Source organism: Aedes aegypti, chromosome 3 (assembly GCF_002204515.2).
Source record: "Aedes aegypti strain LVP_AGWG chromosome 3, AaegL5.0 Primary Assembly, whole genome shotgun sequence".
NCBI classification, from domain to species: Eukaryota; Metazoa; Arthropoda; class Insecta; order Diptera; family Culicidae; genus Aedes; species Aedes aegypti.
In genome coordinates, this window is record NC_035109.1 from 84,377,830 (window position 1) to 84,402,161 (window position 24,332).

The 24,332-nt window shown below is 39.2% G+C and overlaps 4 protein-coding genes across 7 annotated transcripts in view; 1 reads left to right on the forward strand and 3 right to left on the reverse strand.

The window, feature by feature from the left end:
* LOC5577449 (TATA-binding protein-associated factor 172) overlaps positions 1–24,332 on the reverse strand; it is a 93,277-nt gene that overhangs the window by 36,012 nt on the left and 32,933 nt on the right. The window contains exon 1 of one of the 2 annotated variants that reach the window (XM_021854445.1): positions 23,648–23,698. The exons of the other annotated variant lie outside the window; for it this stretch is intronic. The gene's annotated coding sequence lies outside the window, so the exon portion shown is untranslated. Of the gene's footprint in view, positions 1–23,647; positions 23,699–24,332 lie in introns of those variants that run through there. 2 annotated transcript variants of the gene reach the window in all.
* Positions 5,619–8,534, forward strand: LOC5577445 (putative gustatory receptor 28b). 3 transcript variants are annotated; one of them, XM_021854448.1, is made up of 3 exons: positions 5,619–7,192; positions 7,253–7,796; positions 7,860–8,534. In XM_021854448.1, the coding sequence occupies exons 1-3, from the start codon at positions 6,570–6,572 to the stop codon at positions 7,935–7,937; spliced, it is 1,245 nt and encodes a 414-aa protein (XP_021710140.1). In that variant the 5' UTR covers positions 5,619–6,569; the 3' UTR covers positions 7,938–8,534. The 3 variants fall into 3 exon arrangements, with proteins under 3 accessions (XP_021710140.1, XP_021710139.1, XP_021710138.1); XM_021854447.1 differs by having other exon boundaries at positions 7,253–7,574; positions 7,638–8,534; XM_021854446.1 differs by having other exon boundaries at positions 7,253–8,534.
* On the reverse strand, positions 12,636–13,584 carry LOC5577443. The gene is made up of 4 exons (XM_001663320.3): positions 13,434–13,584; positions 13,057–13,369; positions 12,839–12,997; positions 12,636–12,780 (listed from the first exon to the last, which is right to left on the reverse strand). Exons 1-4 carry the CDS (start codon positions 13,547–13,549, stop codon positions 12,694–12,696), a joined length of 675 nt encoding a protein of 224 aa, XP_001663370.3. The 5' UTR covers positions 13,550–13,584; the 3' UTR covers positions 12,636–12,693.
* Positions 20,528–22,526, reverse strand: LOC5577444. The gene is made up of 2 exons (XM_021854450.1): positions 20,951–22,526; positions 20,528–20,895 (listed from the first exon to the last, which is right to left on the reverse strand). Exon 1 carries the CDS (start codon positions 22,186–22,188, stop codon positions 21,550–21,552), a length of 639 nt encoding a protein of 212 aa, XP_021710142.1. The 5' UTR covers positions 22,189–22,526; the 3' UTR covers positions 20,528–20,895; positions 20,951–21,549.

Consider the following 24,332-nt stretch of genomic DNA (forward strand, 5'->3'; position numbering starts at 1 on the left):
TCTAATTATTATACATATATCAGTGACACTACTAAACAATCTATAATACCGCTACAACCTACCTTACTATATACCGCAATACCGTAAAATGCCGTAATTCAGAACATTTTGGAATATTTATCAAAAATCGTAAATTATTGTTAATGATAATTTTAATTGGAATTATGATGCATTACCATCATATACAAATAGCAGTATGAGCAAATTTTAAATTTTTTCTTAAATTTCAACAAATTTCGGACCTAATACGCGGATTTAGGCGATACACTGAATTACGGCACCTTACTAAGGTAATAATTACTACATTGTTAGTAAACCTAACATAAAAGTCTATTTCCAATGACCTGTGAGACGCAGAGACCACCCGCACCCACTCTTGCGCCTCGTGGTCTACTGAAAAAGATTTTTGTATATTGAACTTATACTACTATTAGAAATAGTGCTACTGATGAAGGTGATCGTTGGTTTCCCAGTCTTGTTAGTGATTTGAGTGTTAGTAGAGACTGGTAGTAGGCCCTGCCGGTCCCTCCAGCATTACGTGTAGTTATCTGGTGTTAGATCATGCGACAGTAACTAAACTCATGCTGAAGGTGTGATAAATCAAGTGTAAAATATATTTAAGCATTGAAACACATGTCATTATTTAACTTAAAACTATTAGACTAGTTTACATTTTATAAGTTATAATTACGATAAACTTTCGCGATCAATATATTAGCATTAGAGTAATTTTTCACAATATCAACAATATGTAATCACTTGATGAATCACCGTCAACCCCATCACCTATGGACAGGGCATTCCATGATGCAAACAAATTTGAAGCATATTGAAATTTACAAACGCTACTGTGGACGCTACTTCAATTTTCAATGAAATGTTTTGATTTTTTTTTCAGGGGTCGACATTTCTCCTGCAATGCGTAGTATTTAGTTCAATATTTTTCATTTTCAGTTCATCAGTTTATTAGAATCTCTTACAATAAGTTGAAAAATTGTGTTTTACTAGAATAGAATAGACATTTTTTATTTGAGTAAACTTACTGTCTTTCGGGTCACTTGATATTGATTATTACATTTTATTACTTGAAACTTTTATATTTTAAGGTGAAGATGAATCGAAGCCAAAGTCCAAATTTTCAAGGGCACGGATCTAGAGAACCAAACATCCGATTGACCTGAAAACTTAATCGATTGGTCACTAGCTGGTGGTGACCAATCGATTAAGTTTTCAGCTCAATCGGATGTTTGGTTCTCCAGATCCGTGCTCTTGAAAATTTTAAGTTTGGCTTCGATTCATCTTCACCTTAAACGTTGTTGATACAAGCAATGAATCTTGCTGCCTGGACGTCTTTGTTATTGTGCTTGGTTTGGTAAAGGGTGAAATTGCCACACTATGAAATTGCTCTAACTTTTAACCGTTGGGTAGAATTTAATGAAAATTTGGGTGGATTTAGTTCATAGCGCATTATTTACATCGTGCAAGTTTTAAAGTCCTGTGATCAAAACTCACGGAAATGGAGTCGAAAGAACAGCTCGTGTGTGATAAAATCTTGCGCATTCATCACGAGAACAAGGATCTCTCGCATCGTTCCATCGCTAAACCGTAGGGAATCGCGAATTCCACGGTGTCGCGAGTGATTAAGCGGTTCGAGGAACGATTGACCACCGATCGGAAGCGCAGAAGTGAAGGAAAAAGTATTCCGTACAACACCAAAAATCACAACCGCGTAGTTGGGGCCTTCAGCCGAAACCCGAACGCCTCCGTTCGGGATGTGGCTAAGAACCTGTACCTAAGCCGAAGTTTTGTCCAGAAGGCCAAAACTAAGGCTGGGCTTCGAACGTTCAAGGTACAAAAGGGCCCTAAACGCGACGAGAAGCAGAACAAGTCCGCCAAAACCTGTGCCAGGAAGTTGTACCTCAACATGCTGACGAAAGTTGAATGCTGCATCATGGACGACGAAACATATGTGAAGGCCGACTTCAAACAGATCCCCGGTAACCTGTTTTTCTCGGCCAAGGATAAGTTCAGCGTTCCGGAGCATGTCCGCACTCAGAAGATGTCCAAATTTGCGAAGAAATTCCTGGTTTGGCAAGCCATCTGCACGTGCGGGAAGCGGAGTGCACCTTTCGTGACCCAGGACACGGTGAACGGACAGGTGTACATGAAAGAGTGCCTCCAGAAGCGACTGCTTCCTCTTCTGAAGGCCCACAACGTCCCAACAATCTTCTGGCCGGATTTGGCCTCATACCACTACTCCAAGGACGTGCTGAAGTGGTATGCGGACAATAAGGTAGTGAAGACAGTCGAGGAACTGAAGAAAGTATGGGTTTACATGCAAAAAACGGTTGATTCACAGGTTGTGCAGAATCTTATGGCCGGGGTTAAGGCCAAGGTGCAGGCATTTGTGTATGGACTGTAAATAAAATACGAGTAAAATGGTAAAATGAAGTTTAATAGTTATTTGTCAATCCCTGAAAATTTGTTGGCAATCGGATGAAAACTCGAATTTTGCGAATCAATTTTGTGTGTGGCAATTTCATCGTGGACACCCTTTAGCTCAAGATAGAATATAAATTTCCTTACAAACTGTAACCAAGTTTTGATCATTAAGTTCATTGTTGCTAGACTGATAAATACTCAAATCTAAAGCAATAAGTCCTACAGCTATAGCAAAACCATTTGCAATCTGAAATGTGACCCCCACCCGTGGGTAAGCCAGTTTCTCAAGAATTCCTCCATGGTCTTTATTCAGTATTTTTTTCTAAAACTCAGAGTTTCCGGATATTTCTCCAGAAATTTCTTAAGGAAATTTTTAATGTTTTTCACTTAGACAAGTCCATAGCCCTCTATTCCCCATGTTAGCTCCAGAACTCCATTAATTTTCGACGAACATTCAAACAATTTCCAACATTCTTTGTTCAAGGACTTCTTCTAAAAACTATTTTTTCACTAAGAAATAGTCGTTCAAAATCGTGTAAAAAAGGGGTTAAGATCAGCGTACATGGGAAAGAAAATTGAAGTTTTTATATTTGATAATTAGCAATTTCTTTGAGGAAATTGCTAAAAATAACTCCAGAAATTCTTTCAAAAACGAAAGTTTTTGCGTCCTGCAAGAATTTCTGTGAAAATCTTCAGAAGACCTCCTGGAGTAACAACTGAAAAAAATGGTGGAAATTTCTTGAAGATTTTTCCTAGGAATTATTCCTGCAATTTATTCAGTTTCTCTGCCACAGACATCCTTAGGATTTCCTCCCTATTTTTTGTTCATAATTTCCCAACGAATTAGGACACGATTTTTTCTGAGGATATATCTAGGAATTATTCCAAAGATTCCTGGAAGGCTTCCAGGAATTTTTTCAAAAGTACTTCCCTAAATTTCTCAAGGTAGCCCTGAGGAAATGTGTTCAGAATTACTTCTAAAGATTACTCCAGGAATTCTTTTAAAGAATGGCCTAGATTATTATTCAGACAATTTGGAGGAATCTCCTATAGAAAAAATGGAGGGTATTTCTTAGTGAAATCATAAATAATTTCTGAAGAAACTTCTTGAAAAATACTTGATGAGGTCTTGAAGAGCAGATATCTTCCAAACAATTCTTAAATGTCTTGTATTGAGTAGTTGAATTTCTAGAATAATTATTGAAAACTAGTGAGCCCGGCAAACTTCGTCTTGCCATCAAGTAGGCTGTTGAAAAACGCTATGGATCGTCCCTGAGAGAGACTCGCGAAGAGGAAAAATATCAACGTCATATGCAGCCCAGTTTCCCCTCTCGCGAAACGCCAAATGCAGCCCACCGTTTTTATGGCTGAAAAAATGAAAAGTATTGTGTTCAAAGTAAACTGTTATTAAAAACCTCAGTCGGCGGAGCAGTTTTTTCCAAAGTTACTGATAAATCTAAGCAGAAGATTAATTATTTCCAATGTCCGCTACATTTGCTGGCATGAAAATTCACTCAAACGGCTATCTATGATTCGATGTGATGCAAACTCAATCATTTTTTGCTGAGAAGTTCATGTGAGGATTTGAACAGCATGCGCATAATTGGTATAAACACACAGTGGAATAAGAAAAAAAACTCAGCAATCACAGAAAAAGAAGACCGTCTTCGCGAGTCTCGTCTCAGGATCGTCCCATTCAAAATAACAGTTTCGTTCACGCTCGTTTTATCCGCCTTTCCCGGTGAATATCCTGGGATTTTTATACACACAAACACGTCGGAACACTTGACGAACAAAACAGAAAAATAATCATTCAAATCGGTTGACCCGTTCGGAAGCCATTTCGTGACATACAAACACCAATCCATTTTTATTTATATAGACTAGTACCAAAAGAAATCCTGGATATTATCTAGTAGGAATCCTTTAAAACCCTCGGACGAAATCACTAAAAAAAGTACAGGAATATTCTAAGACATTGATGGAATTATCTCTATCATTTGCTGAAGAATACCCTATAAGAACTTTTTATAAGAATTCAAGAGAAATAACTGGAAAAATTAGTCGAAAAAGCCATGGAAAAACACCTGCTGGAGGAATTCCTGGACGAAGTGTTAATACCTTTGAAGAAAATGTCTATAGGAACACTTAATGGGAAAATTTTGAAGAAATTTCTTGAGAAATTCTGGAAAAAAAAATCAGCCGGCATCCCTGGAACACCTGTTGAAAGCTATTCAATAACTACGTAAGTTTCCAGATGTAGCAGGATCCGGATGGTCACGATAACCAAACTTGGGTCTTCAGGACGGTTTCTGAAACTGGATATGTGCATCAATCTTCTGAATAACCCAAATCAAAAGATAAAAGGTTAAAGAGATAAAAAGGTTTGAATTTGGAAATGGGTCGAAATAGACTCTAAGTCCTAAAATACTTCAATCGATTAAAATCAAATTCTGCAAGACTCCTGAAATGATGCCAGGAGGAATTCCTAAAGCAAATCCAAGAAAATTCTTAATAGACTTCGAGGAAATAGATAGGAGTATAACTAGTAAAATTGATGTAGGTACTCTTGGAGGAATTTTCGTATGATTTAATGGAAAGTCTCTAAACGAATCGTAGTTAATCAGAATGTACGTACAGCAAAATCACTTTTTACGTTATGCGATGTATGTTATGTTATGTGAGCTGCTCTGAGTTTGCTCGATGCATATAGCCTGCTCAGAGCAGTCCTTATCCGTGTGCGATGCTTATCCAGCTTTTTACAAGCACCAATGGCTGTCGAAAACAGATTCGCTTTCTGGTAGGGATTCAACGATTTTACGTTTAGCTTGGGTCCGTTCAATAGAAAACGATTCTAGCCAAACGTCAAATCGACATGTCCCTACCAGAAATCTAGCCAGTTTGCGGCTGCCATTAGCGCTTTTAAAAACCTGGATATGTGCAAGGTTTCACGTATAAGATGTCGTAAATGACATGCAATGGGAGTGTAACCAGCTTTTTAACAGCGAACATGGCTGCCGCAAACAGGCTCGCTTTCTGGCAGGGATCGGTTGATTTGATGTTTGGCTTGGGTTGTTTTGTATAGGCCTTTCCATGTGACAGCTCCGTCTATGCATTTGTTTACATCGGCGGAGGCCCGATGAAAATGCGAAGCTGTCGTTTCCATAGAAGAACTGTCACAGAACTTTCCGATCAGCTAATTTGAAACATCTTGTGAAAAAGCCTATTGAGCGGAGCTAAGCCAAACGTCAAACCGACCGATCCCTACCTGAAAGTGAGCCTGCTTGAAGTAGTCATTAGTGCACGTAAAAAGCTATACAGATATTATTGCGAACTAGTTTGTAACATGATGGAACTTTTTTATAATAACAAAGTTGATTTGACAGCTGCTACGGATTGATTCGGCTTACTTTATGCATGCATATTAGACTAAAAGAAATGAAATATACAAATTAACTCAAAAAGTTATAGTCTGGGATTTATGATAGTCTGGGATTTATTCTAAAACTTTGTAGCAAACCTTTGCTGATTGTTTTAGCCTGGAGAAAATCTTTGAAAGATCTCCCCGAGAAAAAAATACGAGATATCCATCAAAGTATTACCGGAAGCAGCACTGACGGTATAGCTAGAAAAATTTATTTATGAAATTCTAATACAAACATTGAGGAAAGCTTTGGTGCAATTTCTGTGAAAATTACTGAAATTCTGGAGAAAATTCAGGAGAAACTTTTTAACGCATCACTTGAGAAGTAGCTGCAATAATTTCTGCAATTACTGTGAACATTTCTGGAAAATTAAAATATTTAAAAGTTTTTTCAAACTTTTACCCTTTGTAAGCAATTACAGACAGTAGTGTCGAACACGTCAAGGGCGAAAAGTAACTATAATAAAGCAAATAAAAATAATAGTAAAAAACTATACAGATCAATTACGGCTGCAATGCTGAGACCAAACGACATAATATTCATAGCATTTAACATCTGTTTGATGACTCCTGGACGTAATAACTCGCATGATTCTCGCTACTCAATCACTAATTACAAATAATCGATAACATGAACTTTACGACGACGACAATTTGACCCGACTGACCTCGTCGCGAGCATGAATTCCAACCATTCATCACCATGAAATGGTTCCAAGCGTACAACTTCTTCGACTCATTCCGTCCGGTCTACTTGGCTACGAAGCTCTTTCATGTACATTTCGAAACTCTGGACTTCAAGCGGCAAACCGTCGGACGTACTCTGATCGATCAATTTCGTTTCATTTTAAGTTTACTGCTGGATATCTCTTTCCTTTTCCGGAGTTTTACGGCCAATCTTCCCTATTTGTATCTCACCGAGTCCGTTCTGCTCAACGTCGGGAACTACTTGAGCCTGATGCTGCTCGCTACGTTGACGTACACTCTGTCACTGTGGAATCACTGCAAATCCAAAGAGATTTTCCAACTCTGCGCTAGCATCAACGACTGCGATCGGAAGCTGGAAAAACTCGGGATTCCCGTTGATCATCGGCGGCATCACTTTGCCAGTACGCTGTCGACTGGCGTTTGGATGTGCTTTTCAGTGATTATTACGTTGAATGCTGTGTCCGTCCGGCGTAACAAGGTTTTCGATCCGGATAGAACTGATGACTTCGAAGCGATCATCGTTGTGGCCATATTCAGAATCTCCACCAATTTCAGTTTGTTTGTTTGCTACACCAGTTTGACGCTCTTTTCGATCAACGGACGGCTTGCTAAACTTCAGTAAGCTAAAGATCATACGTTATTATTTCGTCATCTGATCCTTTTCTCTTACAATTCCAGGGCATTCCTAGCAACTACCGCTCTTCCAACCTCAGGCAGTTCCAAGCGAATTTGCCAAACGATTCGTCGAATCGCCGCCGTTCACGATCAACTCAGCGATACGATTCGGATGTTCAACGACTGCTACTCGGTCCACACCATGTATGGCGTGATCGCGTCTTCATCGTTTTCGGTTTTCGTCGTTTTTGGACTGATCCACGCCTATGCCTCCAATGTGAGCGAAGTCACGATGCAAATAGCTTGGAGAAATATGCTGTACGATCTGTTCTACGTGCTGATGCTGGCAAAGATGCTCCTCAGCACGAGCCTTGTCAGCAGGAATGTAGGCGTTTGCAAGATCAACCTAATCTTGGAAGAAACAGTTCTTAGTTTGATTTTTTTCCAGTGCAAACGAATGGCGCACGCAATACACAAAGCAATATGCTACCGATCGTACGATAAGCAGATATTCAACGAACTTGGACGATTTTCGCAACAGTTAGAACATAACGCACCGAAGATCAGTTGCGGGTTGTTTGATTTCGACTGGACACTTCTCTACTCGGTGTGTTTCGACAGGGTTAAGAATGGAAGCAGTGAGAAGCTTAACGATACTTTTTATTTGCAGATCGCTGGATCGTTTGCGACCTATCTGGTCATTCTGCTACAGTTCGACTTGGTGAATTTGAATTTTGTTCGGGAGTAGTTTAAAGTGTAGTGGTGCACATTCATAATCATCGTAGAATATTATGTGAAAGCTACGAATAAAAGTTGCAAAAGAACAGCCTGAGCACACGATTTTTAAATAAGATCAGTGTTCAACCGCGACCAGATATAATCAAAGCTGACACGAATTTTGTTCGATGTGATTATATTATTTTGCAATTTTCGTGATTTCCTACAGAAACTTCTTCCTCAGATGTTTTCTTCTTTTTTTTTCTTCTACTCTTAGATTCCACCTGGAAGCAAGCAACGTTCTGAGCTTGTCAAAATACTCTTGATGATCATTAAGAAATGTTTCTAAGAATATATCTTTTAACTCTACAGAAAATCAGGAAAATGGTGGAGATTAAACGATGGATTTTCAGACATTTTAGAGCTCATACCATCAAAAAATTTGTTTAAGAATTCTTCAATTCCTTTGAATAATTCTACTAGGAATTCATTCGAGAATTCTTCAATAGATTCTTCTAGGATTACATTCAACAATATTACCAAATATTAATTTGAAACATCTTGCATATGATAATAAATCTTCGAGCTGTTTAGTAGAATACCTATAAGTAGATGAAAAAACCGAATTTAGTACTATAACATTTAATTCCACTAGAGTTTGTATCCTTTGACAGATACGCGTATTTCGACCTCAACTGTAAGGCCGTCTTCAGTGTCGTGCACTAGACTCGACTAGAAGTCGGAATAGTTTCAGCAATTAGGCAGCATCCATTTATTACGTAACGCTAATATTGGACAATTTTGACCCCCCCCCCTCCGTAACACTTTTTGTATGGAAATTTTTAAAAACTTGTATGAGTCATGACGCTCAAGCCTCCCCCCCCCCCTTTCGAGCGATACGTAATTTGTGGATGCCGCCTTAAGTATTCTCGGTGGAGCCTCTGGAAGAATTACTGGAGGAATCTCTGAAGGAATATCAGGAGAAATCGCTTGAAGAATTCATGCAGAATCTCTGAAGGAATGACTGAAGAAATATCTGGAAGAATTCCTGAAATCCTTGGAGATCTGCCAGGATTTTCTCCAGGGCTTCCCCCATGGATTATTCCAGTGATTTCTGCAAGAAAATCTCTAAGGGATTCCTCTACAGATTTCACGAGGAGTTTCTCAAGGAGTTCCAGCAGGAATTGAATTGATTGATTCTTACATAGATTTCTCCAGTAAAATGTTTACTGCGATGCCTCCAGCAATTAGGAAAAATCTTTGGCAGAGATGTCTTCATGGATTTCTCAAGGAATTCCTCCAGGAGTTACGCTAGGACAATCTCTTCAAGGATTACTCCAGATATTTATTCATGGATTTTTTTTCAGAAGTTCTTTCAAGGATACTTGTACGGATATCTCCAGAGATTCGACCAGTATTTTTTGTAGGGATTCTACAAGAAATTACTTCACGAATTTATCAAGGCATTGCTCAAGATCCTGGAGACAACCCAGGAATTCTTTCAAAGATATCTCCAGGAAAATCGCTACATGAGTTACTCCAAGGACTTTTCCTGGTTATCCTCCAAGGATTCCCTCGGAATCTCTCAGAAGATTTGTTATGAGACTTTGGTGAAGGGGGTCACGCTGTGCGTGACAAGCCTTAAAAAATGTGTGATGCCTTAGAAAAACAGTGTGACAAGGGAGAAAAATGGGGTCGGAAAACTACACACAAATTATGTCACGCTTTTTTGACCATCCCTTAGAATTTTCGCTAGGAATTTCATCAGAAATTACCCTTAGAATTTCTTTTCGAATTTTCGTGCCCAGAAAATTTTACAGGAACGTTTTTCTGGAGATATTTTTGGAAAAAAATCCTGGTGGAACCTCCCGAAAAAAATATTGAGAAATTCTAGTTGGATTTCATGGAGCATCGATCCAAGGAGCGGAATCAGTCCGGAACACTTCTAGTCACGAACGTATTTCATCTGTACCATTGGGTGTGCTAGTCCGTTGTCTAATGTGGCGCATCTTTCTAAGGAGATAGCTGTCCACTGGAAGCATCAACGTGTATGTCTTTTTTTTATAGTCTGAGCGAATCCCTTAAAGAATCCTTGGCTAAATACCCGGGAGTTGCTTAAAGGACACTCTGGAGGGATAGTCGAGGAAATATTTGGAGGAATTATTCCTGAAGAAATCCTTGGAATATGTTTTGGAGGAAACCATGTAGATTTTTGTGGATTATTGCTTGGAGAAATTTCTGAAGAAATTGCTGAATCTCTGGATAAATACCTGCAGATTTTACTGGAGGAATCTCTGGAGAAGTCTTTGAAGAAATTCTTTCGGAATCTATGAAGGATTAGTAGGGAAAATTTCTGAAGGAATCAATGAAGGGTTACCTGGGTACATTGCTGAAAGGATCTCTAAAATATCACCTGAGTAACTTGCTGCAGAAATCATTGGAGGGATCACTGGAGGAATCTTTGGAGGAAACCCTGTAAGAATTTCTGTAGAGATTTTGCTGGAGGAATCCATAGAGAAATTCCGTTAGAGATTTTTCTGGCGAACTTCCTGGGTCTTTTTTTGAAGGAATCCGTTAAGAATTTTCAGTAGAAATTATAAGTTAGAAGTTATTCTTTAGGTACCGTAAGGCGGGGTGACATTGGTCCATAAGGGTGACTTTGGGCCAATATTTTTACAGCAAGGGCCGATTCACAAATTTCATAACGCTAAAGGGGGTGGGTGGGTGTCTTAGAGATGTTACAGCTCATACAAAATTTGGAAAATGGTCATACAAAATGCGTTACGAGGGGGTGGGAGGGTGTCAAAAATGGCCATTTTTAGCGTTATGAAATTTGTGAATAAACCCCAAGCTAATGCCAGAACAATGAAAACATTGTGTCAAACTTAAAGAATACTTTATAAATAGCCAATAGATGGTCATAGATTAGTTTTTTGACGTTCCTACTAATCATAAGATGCATCGAAAGAGACGGCCAATGTTACCCCCTAGGCCCAATGTCACCCCGCACGGCGGTAATTTAAGTTATGGAAAAATGTCTATAGTAATTTCTGAAAACATTCTTGTAGCGAAGAAATTCCTAGGTATTCGGGAAAGTATTTCTAGAAGAATTCGTGGAGGAAACTCTTGAACCCTTGTAAGAATTTCTGCTGGAATCTCTGTAAAAAAATCTTGGTAGAAACCCTAGAGAGATTCCTGGAGAAATTCTTAAAGAAATCTCCGGAATAATTCTTAGAGGAATCTCGAACACATTACCTTAGGGTATCCTTGCATGTATCTTTTTAGGAAACCATGGAGCAGTTTTTGGATAAATCACTGGAGAAATATCTCGATAAATTCTTGAAGAGACTATCCTATTGTAACCCCTGAAGGAGTTTATGGAGAAAGCCTTGGAGACATCTCTGCATGAATCCCTATAGAGATTTTCCTTTATGAGTTTCTGGAACAATTTTTGGATGGTTTTCCAAAGAAATATCAGGAGAAATCTCTGAAGGAATTTCGGGAGGAAGCCCTGGGAGAATTCCAGGAAAAGTTCTGGAGGCATCCTTGGGGAAATTGCTGGAGGAATTTATGGAGAAATTGCTGGAGGAATCCCAGCAAACATTTTACTAGAGGATGGAAGCACTGGAGGCATCCCCGCAGGAATTCCTTGCTAAATCTGTAGTGAAATCCTTGTGAGATTCTCTGTAGGCATCCCTGGAAACACATGTTATAATAGAGGCAGATTAACTGCTATATGACCATATCTAGTCATATATCAGTTGATAATTCATCTGATAAAACATCTGTGTTACTCGAGGAGGTGGTCTTTCTGTCAGATCCTGCAGGAATTGCTGAAGGCATGTCTGGAGCTCCGCTTTTATGTATACATGTACACGACGATGCATGTGTCAAATATACATCACATATATCCGAACGAAGTTTAGACTGCGAAATGAGGATCCCATGTGCTTTGGGGTAATCGAGATCAGCTCGCCTTTGAGCATCAGGGTCTATCAAGGGGCTCCGCAGCTTGTAGGTTGAAGCGCCCATCTAGCGAATAGGGAATCGTTGGTTCGATCCCCACCGGAGCACGTGGTTTCTTTTCGCAGTTTCAATTTCAATTTGTACATATGACACGTGTTTCGTTGTGTACATGTAAACTTCAAAACGTCAAAACCTTATAACAGCAAGATTCCTTAGGCAGGAATTGCCCACAACTTGATCATAAATTAACTGTGCAAACATCCGTAATTTTCTCTATACTATGTCTTCGAGAACTACTCATTTGCAAATTCCTTAAATGATTTCGCTTGAAAATTCTTTAGAAAAACATTGTCTATGCTAGCCTATGTAATTTTTTTCAAAAATGACCCTAATGCTGACAATGTTTCCAAGTCTTTCCATCTTACAGAATAAGGATGAAGATTTTCAATAGTTTCTTCTTCTCCTTCTTCTTCTTGGCATTCATGTCCTCACTGGGACAGAGCCTGCTTCTCAGCTTAGTGTTCTTATGAGCACTTTCTCAGTTATTAACTGAGAGCTTTCTTTGCCAAAGTTGCCATTTTTGCATTCGTATATCATGTGGCAGGTACGATCGTACTTTACGCCCAGGGAAGTCAAGGAAAAATCCATTACGAAAAGATCCTGGACCCACCGGGAAGCGAATCCAGACACCTTCAGCATTGCTTTGCTTTGTAGCCGTGGTGTCTAACCACTCGGCTAAGGAAAGCTTGTGATTGATTAAATGTTATTAGATTATTTATTCAGGATTTTTTTATAACACATAGATGCTTAAATAACGAACTTTACGATTTATGTAGACGATGAAATCCCAAGTTTCCAACATCAAACTGAAGCAGAATAATCAAATAGGTTGTGAACGTCCCGGCAACCTGAAATAAATAACATTTGCATACAATTTCAAACATGCCACATTATCAAATATCAAACCGAGTAGAACAGCATCCAGTCAAAATCCAACACACCGCAGTTGATTTTCGGTGCATGATGTTGAAGTTGCTGAGAGAAACATCGTAACTCTTTAAGGACCCGTTTATCAAAAGAACCGTAGCTAATGGATTTGTGAATCATCACACTTATTCGATGGCACTGGAATTCAATAGATAAACATGAATAATGAATAAAACCTCTAGCATAGAGTATCCTACATTTCGTCCAACAAGACTGGTATACACTACCATCACAATAAACACCAAGATGTGGAACTGATCATACACGATGTTGTTCTTAGCCACCCCCAGCATGGACTCATTTGCCTCCGTAGCATAAGCGTGGATCAACTGGAACACAACAAGAATCGTGAAGAATACGGACATTGTCACAGTATAGAATATGTGTATTGAATAGCAGTTGTTCAACAGTTCTATGCAGTCGCTTAGTCGATCGTGGGCGCTAGCGATCCGACGAATCGCCGCACAACTAACTGCGCCTTGTGAACTCTTGGGTACTTCCAAAACCGTCCTGTAAATACAATAGACATAACTGGAGAGACGTGAATCGTCTGAATATATTTCAAAATTCTTACATGGTACATTGCTGAACACAGCTGAAGCGTTGATTGATCGACATTAGCGTTAAGGTCGAATAACAGATGAACAAACTGTAGCAGGAGGATGTCCTCAGTATACCTATAGCGATCATCACGTCGGGTGCTGCCGAATAGAGATGGTCGGGTTTCACATTTTTCAAACCCGAACCCGACCCGTACCCGACTTATTTTATTTCTTCAAACCCGGACCCGACCCGAACCCGAGACAAAAATTGAAAAGCAAACCCGGACCCGACCCGAACCCGAAAAATTTCCGCTGTTCAAACCCGAACCCGACCCGAAACCCGAACATATTTTCTATGAAAAACCCGAATAGAACCCGAGTTTGAAAAGATGATAAATTCATCGTTTCTGATACTTAGAGCTGCTTTTGGGTTGTTACTTTGTGAGTATTTCTCACCAAACCCGACCCAAACCCGACTAAACCCGACTTTTTTCAAGCCCGAACCCGACCCGTACCCGATATTTTTTTAGCGTTCAAACCCGAACCGAACCCGAACCCGAAAAAATAAAAACTTTCAAACCCGAACCCGACCCGAACCCGTCGGGTTCGGGTTCGGGTCGGGTTTCGGGTTTGAAAACCCGAGACCCGACCATCTCTACTGCCGAACTCACATTGGTCCATGCCGAGTCGAACCGAGCCCGAAAAGCATTCAACGTGATGATGATCGGAACGCCTATCCAACCAACGACATACAGCGTACTGAACATGCGCTGCTTCCGGTGATCGATGACGACTCCCAACGACCGTAGGATCCGATCGCATTCGTCGATGTTTTTGTAAACTTCGAGTATTTCAACTGCTTTGTGACGGTTCCACACCGGTATGGACGAGGATAGTAAAGCGAGAAATACCAGGGTCGTGTAACATCCGACGTTGAGCAGAACGGAATCGGTCAGATAGAGGTACGGAGTGTTGACCGTAATGCATCGGTAAACTACGGCGATGTCCAGCAGAATGGCTACGATGTAACGGAGTTGGTCTAGCAGTGTTTGTTGGACGGTTTGCTGCCCGAAATCCAACGTTTCAAAGTGCACGAGAAAGATCTTAGTGGCGAGATACACCGGTCGGAGCGAGTCGAAAACGCTGCGTGCCTCGAACCAAGGCATGATTATGAATAACCGGAGTTGGGGGCTTGTCTGCGTGGGCTGATGAAATTGATACATTGATTATTAATAATGTAACAATTGTATCCGGAAATACTGCTGGTCACTGGTCACAACATGCCATTATCGTATAATAGACAAAATATACTGAAAGTGTAAGAATTTTACTTTTATCCAAAAAAAGTATCAGAAAAGTAAGGCGTATAATCATTCTTGTTATGGTAAAGTGACCTTGAATGACTTGTCTAGAACTATTATTGATCAAATTTGTGCCTTCCGTAGAGAGTATTGATACGCTACACAAATGACGTATAAATAGTACCATTAATAATGATAACGAGAAACAAGTTTTTTAACCTTTCAGTCGTCGCGCGGTTGACCACCGCCAGAAGCATTACGCTGATCTTGTGTACGCAAAGCGAGGTTTTTTCACCTGTGTTGTACAAAATACTACAGCGCGACTACTGAAATATTATATTCGACATACAGTAGAAAGAAGACAGATTTCCCTAGTCAGTGAAAGACCAGAACCAACCTAAGAAAATATTAAGGATAAATGATATTTATGTTTCCTTCAGTAATAACTTCATAACTTCAATTGGCATCCAAAAAAATTTGCAAGGAATACCTCATGGTTTTATGTTACGATTCCTAAAGAAATTACTCTTGCAGATATTATTTTAGAGTTTTCAAATTCTTCTAGGAAAAAAATGAGTATTGCTTTTAAGAGTCAGTTTGCGAGAATCTTTCTAAAGGAAGTTCCGATTGGGCTGAAATTTTCAAAGATTATTCTTCTATATAAAAGAAGATGTTTTATATTAGGGGAAAGTGGGAGAAAATGACCCCCAATGATTTCATGTCACGAAACATGCAAAATCACAAAAACTGATATAACCATAGTAAAAATGCACGGACTAGGTTTCAATTTGGCATGATTACTCTACGTTACATGAACTTTAGGATAGTATATGGATTTTTAAAGTGCTTTAAATCGAGAAGAACAAGTTTTTCATAAAAAATTTAGTGATTTTCAGATCGACTTTTTTCCAACCGAACTAGGTCACAAGGCCTTCCTTAGCCGAGAGGTTAGAGTCCGCGGCTACAAAGCAAAGCCATGCTGAAGGTGTCTGGGTTCGATTCCTGGTCGGTCCAGGATCTTTTCGTAATGGAAATTTCCTTGACTTCCCTGGGCACAGAGTACTATCGTACCTGTTACACGATATACGAATGAGAAAATGGCAACATTGGCAAAGAAAGCTCTCAGCTAATAACTGTGGAAGTGCTCATAAGAACACTAAGCTGAGTAGCCGGCTCTGACCTAGTGAGGACGTGAATGCCAAGAAGAAGACTTTTTTTTGGATATATATTTTTGAAAATAAAAAATCAGTCATTTTTCATCGGCACACACTGTAGGTCTCAGCAGAATATATTTTTTATTTAAAAAAAATCATAGCTTTTGATCTGCTCAACCTATTTCCAATCTATTTTTATGGAATAAAAGCTTAAGATTTTAACTTAAAAAATAAATATAAAACTCCGTTTTTTTTGCCTGAAAATATATAAAAAAAATCTAGTTTTTTCGGAAATTTTTATATTTTTTCATGTAAAAAAAAAACAATTTTTTTCAGAGGTTTATATTTTTTTCTGAAAAGTTGAAATCTTTAGCTTTTATTCCATAAAAATAGATTGGAAATCGGTTGAGCTGTTCATAAGTTATGATCTTTAATTAAAAATCTATTCCGCTGAGACCTACAGTGTGTGTCGATGAAAAATTACTGTTTTTTTTTAAATATATATCACAAAAAAATAAAAAACATACATCGCTGAAAACTTAACAGTAAACGTAAAATTTACTGAACTGATTACAGCAATAGCCCCTTTGGTCTGGAGACTACCCAGACAACCAAAATGTACGTATAACAAAATCACCTGGAGGCTTTATATGTGCAAAATTTCACTTATAAGATGTCGCGAAAAGGCCTTCTACGTACAAAAGTGGAGGCGATATGCGTGCATATATTATGTGATGAATAATAACGTACAATGCGAGTGTATAAATATTCTACCGAACTAACCTGTGATCTTATGCGACTTAGCTTATGATAACAAATGTTGATTTGACAGCTGCTACGGATTGATTCGACTTACTTTGTACGAGTGTACGAGACGAAATAAAATGTACAAATGAACTCCGAAAAGAAGTGTTTTATGCGAGGAAACTCATCAATCAGACGAGTTTATCCACGGTGTTGTGCGGGTTTGATGTAATTAGTATGAATAAACGAGTTGTAACGTGCACTTTCATGCGATTTCTGGTTGTCTGTTTATCTATAGATCAATTTTTTGTAAAAAAAAATATGAAAATCATAAAAAGATAAATGTTTTGGTAGACAGTCCCCTATAGTCGCACTAGTAGTTATGAACAGCTGTTTTGCTTTAATTCATTTGTCATTGTCATTAAGGTTTTGTCCAAAAAAAACATCGAAACAAACAATTTTGATCAAAATTCAACTAATTTGCACCTATAGTGGCCACGGCGCCCCGACAGACCGTTATTGTGTAAAAAAATTGTCCATCAAATCTGAGTACAGGGATCGATTCCTGAGGTCATTCTGCAGCTCTGGGCTACTTTTTAAAAAAATCCCTAGGAAGAATCTCGAGAAATCTTGATTTGTTTGTTTTCGCCGTTGGCGGGCAAGAAAAGGCAGTGAATTGGTTTCGCGCCAGCGAAAATTTGTTTACGTTTTAGCAAAAGCATGTGTTCTCAGCAGGGTTGCTAGTTTGTTTGTTTTATTTGTTTCACGAAAGCTTTGCTTGTAAAACATTTGTAACAGTATGTCAGCCACTTGAAATAGGCTTGTTCGATTATTATTAATTGTGGCAATGATGCAGTCAAGTGCAAATCATCTGCATTTGGATAGTAAAACCAGTGTCATTTGTCGCGTAAATGTACATTTGAAGAACTTTGGGTATGGATCCATTTGCATGGAAACATATTTGGAACCACTGCTTGGTGATCTTCGAAGTGCGATACACAACTTTCCCAATAGGCCTTTTCATGTGACAGGTCCATCTATGCATTTGTTTACATCGGTGGAGAACCGGTGCTAACACGGGACTGTCATCTCCATAGAAGAACTGTCAAAGAGCTTCCCGATCAGCTGATTTAAAACGTCTTATGAATAGGCCTATAATCCATCTATCAAAGAAAAGCACAATACATCTGGTACTACTCTTTATGTTTACGTCTAGTTTTTCACCGAGTATTGCCCTTAGCATTTTACGTAAACATTATCCTGTTCTACATTCTCAGCCACAACAGGATTTTAACTATACGGAAAACATGATTTTCATACGTCACAAGTATTCGAAGATTAAAAAAGTATTTAACAACTTCAAACAAATCCCCGGTTTTGGCCAGCCTAAGAGAAAATGTCAATAAAAATTAAATGGGAAGCCGTATTTATACTACAAATATGTCAAATGCAAGCTTTCCATCCATATTATGTGTGTAAAATATCAAAACTGAGCTAAACCCATTGTTTCGCTTCGAAAACCCTGTTGGTCAACATATAGGCCAACGGAACCAGTTTCGGCCAGAGATTTAACTTCGGTTCCTTAATTGACCAATCGTATTGATTTCTCACGAGAGTGGCTAAATTAAGAGTGCCGTGGCCAAATTAGGTGTATGGGAGTTAAAATTATAAGGAAATTTAATTGTTTTTCTTATGTTTTGAATCAATTTGCACGAGTAAATAAATGTAACTCTATCATGTGAATGTGATCTACTGAACACAAAAGGTTCCATGCTTATTGGCTATGTAAAACGGTGTATAATCCACTATGGCTACAATTGGCGTATGGCCAAAACCGGTGCTTCTACCCTATACGGCGTTGCATACCTCTAGGCGTTTTACGCTATATGGAAATGTCTAACTTAGATTACAAAAATGGTCCCAGTTTGTAAAAATGGTTTCCGCTAAGAGAATTGAGACCGAATTCATGTTCTACTATAACTAGGCTGTTATAGATAAGTACGAACTTATTATGACTTTATCAAATAGTGATCGTAGAACAGGTTGTTTGTAAGCGTTTCAATCTTGTAAATTTTAAATATTTGCATAAAAATCCTTAAATGCACTTGATTCCAACGAAAATAGCTTTGACATGAAGTGTCATACTAGTTCTCTTTACCTTTGCATTCGTTTTTCTCAACTGATTGAAAGAAACTTCGTTATTTCGTTTAATATGTTGTGGGTCTCGCACTATCAAAGTTACCCGCATTATCAAAGTTACCCCGTTTTAAGGTACCGTTTTGACTCATATTCCGAACACTTAGGGCCAACAGTGACTTCATATGCACCTGGTGGGCATAAATTAGCTGATATTTGTGACAATTTTAATTTCATCACAATGTCTTACTATTAGCTGTTAGGCGTACCGAAAAAAATATTTATTTAAACTTGTTTAGTATTGTATTTACGTAAAAGTATGGAACAACATTTTGATTCAAATTCCGAACACCTTGTTAATTTTGTCTCATATTCCGAACACCTTGATTCAAATTCCGAACAGCACGAATGAATCGTATTCATATGAATAATCGAACTAGAGAATCATCACTATTCCCGAGGTATAAAATGGATTGTAAGATATTTAATTTGAATTTTAGTTGACTGCCATTTCCTGGTACTTTGATGATATATTTCAGCGAAACATTTCAACTTGAGAGAGACTCGCGAAGAGGAAAAACATCAACGTCATATGCAGCCCAGATTCCCCTCTCACGAAACGTCAAATGCAGCCCACCGTTTTTATGGCTGAAAAAGTGAAAATTATTGTGTTCAAAGTAAACTGTTATTAAAATCCTCAGTCGGCGGAGCTGTTTTTCCAAAGTTGCTAATAAATCTAAGCAGAAGATTAATTATTTCTAATGTCTGCTACGTTTGCTGGCATGAAATTTCACTCACATGACCAATTATGATTCAATGTGATGTAAACTCAATCATTTTTTGCAGAGAGATTCATGTGAGGGTTTGAACGGCTTGCGCATAATTGGTATAAACACAAAGTGGAATAAGAAAAAAACTCAGCAAACACAGAAAAAGAAGACCGTCTTCGCGAGTCTCGTCTCAGATTTCAACCACATCGTCATACAAAAACAGAGTGTTCGGAATATAAGTTTGTACGGAATTTGAGACAAAACGGTACACAAAAAAAAGAAACATATTGTATTGCTCAGAAAACTGCTGGTAAGATACATCCATGAAGAAATCTTATTTTGAGAACTTCAGAACTGGATTTTTCTTACATGTGTTTTGTTTCTACAATGGTCGTAAGTCTAAAATGTCTGTGTTTGAGAGAAGAGCGCGGGAAAATTTACGCCTACCACTAAACTGTATAACCTTGAGATTATTTTACTCATATCTGAATAATCCGACACTACTTATTCGGCATACCATATCGTTGTGACGTGCTGGGGAGCAGTAATAATACTGTCGACCACCGACCAGGTGCTTATCATCGTCATTCGATAACAATAATAAGGTGGGGATTTTATCTTGCCGTGGGAATATGGGACGTCCCATATGTCGTTGCCGGGAGCTAATTATTATCTCGTATTAGTAGTAGCTGGAGACGCAAGTAAAGCACTAGTCCAGGCTTAATGAAGTTAGGGCCTGAAATAGCGGTGCTCTCAAGTGCTGCTGCTACTGCTACATAATAAGAGTTGTTCTTCTTCTTTCTGGCTTTATGTCCCAACTGGGACAGAGCATGCTTCTCAGCTTATGTGTTCTTATGAGCATTTCCGCAGGTATTAACCGAGAGCTGTATTTGCCAATTGCCCCTTTTCACATATGTATATCGTGTGGCAGGTACGAAGATAATCTATGCCCAGGGAAGTCAAATAAATTTCCTTCACGAGAAGATCCTGGACCGTTGAGATTCGCATCCACGACCCTCAGCTTGTTCTTGCTGAATAACTGCGCGTTTACCGCTACGACTGTATGGACTTTAGAGATCATTTTGGTTAACAAAAAATCAAAACTACAAATCTTTTAGAGACTTGTCTTATAATAGTGACTAAGTTTTTAAAAAAATCTGCTACTCTGCGCATTTTTCAACATTTGAAGCGATTTTAGACCTTTGAATCAATAATGAATGCATATACTTTTCTCAACCGATGAAGTGTAATTGTGTATGCAGCAGTTGTTTTCTCTGGTTCACATTTCAAACACATCTTTCCATACGGCCACTACTGTCGATGAAAGTCCAGATTTCCTACATCGAACTGCAGCAAGATGACCAAGTACGTCGTAAAAGTGGCAGCAATCTATAAGATACAGAAATGTAGACTTCATAACTCAATTAGCTATTTCTATTCGAACCGTGTGCAGTAGCGTCCAATCGAAATCGCACAAACCGCAACTGATTATCGATGCATGGTGTTCAAGCTGCTGGGAAAACCTATTCAATTCTCTGAAGATCCTTTTATTGTAATAACCGTAACTGATCGCTTTGTGAATAGCGACCGAGATTCGTCTACACTAAAAATTTTACGAAAATGATGAATTCCTGGATTGGACAATGAAACTCGCTAAAGATCCTACATTCCTGCTGACGAAGCTTGTGGACACAATCAGCTGTAGGAACATGACCAGATAGAACACATCGTACAGCAAGTTGTTCCAGGCAACATTCATCGTGATGGCGTTCTTCTCCGATGCATAGGCGTGAATGAACCCAAAAACGACGAATACCGTAAAAAATGACGTCATTGTCGTCGCGTGCAAGACTTGGAAGGCGTAGCACTGGTTGAACAGAATAATCGTGTCGTTCAGCTGATGGTGTATATTGGCAACTTGCCGGATGATATGACACGTAAGGCCGGAACTAGTGGCGGTCTGGGGAGTTGCCATTGTTGACAGGCGATTCCTAAAATAACTACACGTTATTTGAGTACACGTTCCGGACAATCCAGAAACTCTTACATCATAACGCTATATAAGCTATCCAGCCGTTCGTTGATCGACAGCAAGGTCAGATTGCTGTAGCAGGTGAACAAACCGAAGTTGGTCGATATTCTGAATATTGCCACCACGGTTAACACCTGGGGCGCCTTCATGGTGATGTTCGTCCAAGCTTCGTTGTGCCGAACCGAAACGGCATTCCACGTTCCGATCATTGCAGCGCACATCGTACACATCACATACACCGTACTGATGATGTAATGCTTCCGGTGGTCGATTACGACTTCCAGCTTCCCAAGCTTCCGGTCACAGTCGTTGATATTGGCGAGAATTTGAAACACTTCCTTGGTTTTGAGCCGATTCCACAGCGGCAGAGTGAACGTTAGCATAGAAAGCAATACCAAACTGAGGTAGTTTCCCACATTGAGCAGTACGGATTCGGTGAGATACAGGTACGGAAGGTTCAAAACTATACTCCTGTAAATGAAGTAAACGTCCACCATCATGGTGAAAACAAACCGAAATTGATCCAGAAGCGTTCGACGAACGGTTTGCTGCTTGAAGTCCAAGGTTTCGAAATGTATGTGGAAAATCTTCGTGGCCAGGTAGACTGGTCGGAACGAATCGAAAAAGTTTCGCGCTTGGAACCAGAGCATCGCTACGAATGACCTGACTTGGATGGGTTCACATATGGATGTCCGTTACGCAATACAGGTTCATCAATTATGATTAATTATTCAGGAATCGGTTGCAGACAAACAAATGAGTCAATCGGCAGAGCAAATTAATTGCAGGGCAATGTATCAACGCCTTCGATATTAAATAAATTTACGTAGGTTGACCCAGTATTCCACATGTCAAGTTCATTCCGGTAACTACTATTTTGATATGTATAGCATTTCAGGATGGGGATCAGGATCAAGATTTTGTTGTGGGGGCCTTCCTTAGCCGAGTGGTTAGCGTCCGCGGCTACAAAGCAAAGCCATGCTGAAGGTGTCTGGTTTCGATTCCCGGTCAGTCCAAGATCTTTTCGTAATGTAAATTTCCTTGACTTCCCTGGGCATAGAGTATCATCGTACCTGCCACACGATATACGAATGCGAAAATGGCAATTTAGACAAAGAAAGCTCTTAGTTAATAACTGTGGAAGTGCTCTTAGAACAATACGCTGAGTAGCCGGCTCTGCCCCAGTGGGGACGTAATTCCAAGAAGAATTAAGAAGAATTTCAGGATTCAAACACAAAACATTAGTTCACCGATCTCAGCAAAACAAATCGCCGAGAACCCAACAGTTGAGAATTTGCTAATGCTCAATGTCGAATCTCAGTGCTTATTTTACCGAGATTTCGACAATCCAATGTCTTTTTAAATACACTTAAACCACAGAGAAACAGACGTAACACTTAGAACAAATCGCGATCAAAATCATAGTCGCGAAAACATGTACGTCCAATGCTAAAAACATTGTAGGTGGCCGATGGACCAACAGGTGGCGGTAGTGTGTAAACGTCAAACACGAACAAAAACGACGCGAGCGCTGCGGGTGGTCGATTGACCACCTACCATAAATTCGAATCGATCGTTAAAAAGTTGGTCGATGGATAGCAGTGAGAGTGTGACGTCTGTTTGTCTGTGCTTACACGTTAATGCTTGCACCGGACGATTATTTCCTTTGAAAGAAGCACCACACTAGACAACGGACTTGCATGCAACGCCCAGTGGCACAGTCATAATACGTTCCTGACGAAATTTTTTTCCGAACTGAAGCGGGAATCGAACCAACACTCCTTGACTGAACCTAACAGCTGAACTTTTTCAGTTTGCCGAAATCTCGGTTACAGTTTTACCGAGATTCGGCGAATAGATATGCGTGATTGGATTCTCGGTGAATCCGTTTACCGAGGTCGATTTCCAAATTTAAGTGTGTCACGCAGAGCAAATGTTGCCTAACGTTCAACGCTCCGTCATCGTTATCATCGTCATTATTTTCAAATTGATGACGGATTCAGCCCCCTTAATAGAATTTACTGGATTTCTAGTTTCCCGATATGCTATCAGGTAGTGAACAACTAGTAATAATAAATCTTCGAATAAGTGTAATATTTATCTACTTACATGCCATTCAATGGTTCTGAATATTGTTGTTTAAACATATGATTTACACACCTGTGGAAGAAAAAAAAACAAAAACATATAAATAAGTATAATGTAGAGTAGAGTGGTTCAAAAAATCGTTTTTGCTCCACACCGCTCATTCGATTCTATATCAAATCCTGAGTATCCTCCCAAAAGCTCATTTGGATGAAAACTGAGACTGCACAAGCCCTTTGAAGTTTATATGGGAATTACTATGGGAAAAGCAAGCTATCCATTCAATCGGTCATAGTGTTTGTCCATGTGCTCTTGGAGATTACAACTATGTTGATGCTGTGAGGTACAATAATCAGCTACAACTTTGCCGAAGACCGTTTTTAAATCGGACGCCCCAGTACAGTGGGGATTCGCTCGTTGGGGGTCCGCTACATGGAATGACTCGATGGTTGGATGTTTGCTGGTTGAAAAATATTCCAACTAAAAACCACTCAAATGTCAACAGAAAATGTCAAACTGACTTTGACGTCTGAGTGCCGTCGCATTGCAGTCTCCATATATAGAACAAATGCGTATGTATGTGTGCGGTTCGTGACGATTTCTAGCGTAACATTTGAAAAGGGCCTATCTGCAAAACGTAAACATTGAGAAATTCTCAATTGAAGATTCCGTACCATATTTATAATTCCTATTTTAAACCCATTCGCAT

Excerpts from the sequence above, each read along its gene's own strand:
- LOC5577445 (XM_021854446.1), top strand. The coding sequence starts at position 6,570 with ATGAAATGGTTCCAAGCGTACAACTTCTTCGACTCATTCCGTCCGGTC. Across the intron at positions 7,193-7,252 it reads GGACGGCTTGCTAAACTTCA|GGCATTCCTAGCAACTACCG; the intron begins GTAAGCTAAAGA and ends TTACAATTCCAG.
- LOC5577443 (XM_001663320.3), bottom strand. The coding sequence starts at position 13,549 with ATGATCGCTATAGGTATACTGAGGACATCCTCCTGCTACAGTTTGTTC. Across the intron at positions 13,370-13,433 it reads TGTGTTCAGCAATGTACCAT|GACGGTTTTGGAAGTACCCA; the intron begins GTAAGAATTTTG and ends TTGTATTTACAG. Across the intron at positions 12,781-12,838 it reads ACTGGATGCTGTTCTACTCG|GTTGCCGGGACGTTCACAAC; the intron begins GTTTGATATTTG and ends TATTTATTTCAG.
- LOC5577444 (XM_021854450.1), bottom strand. The coding sequence starts at position 22,188 with ATGCTCTGGTTCCAAGCGCGAAACTTTTTCGATTCGTTCCGACCAGTC.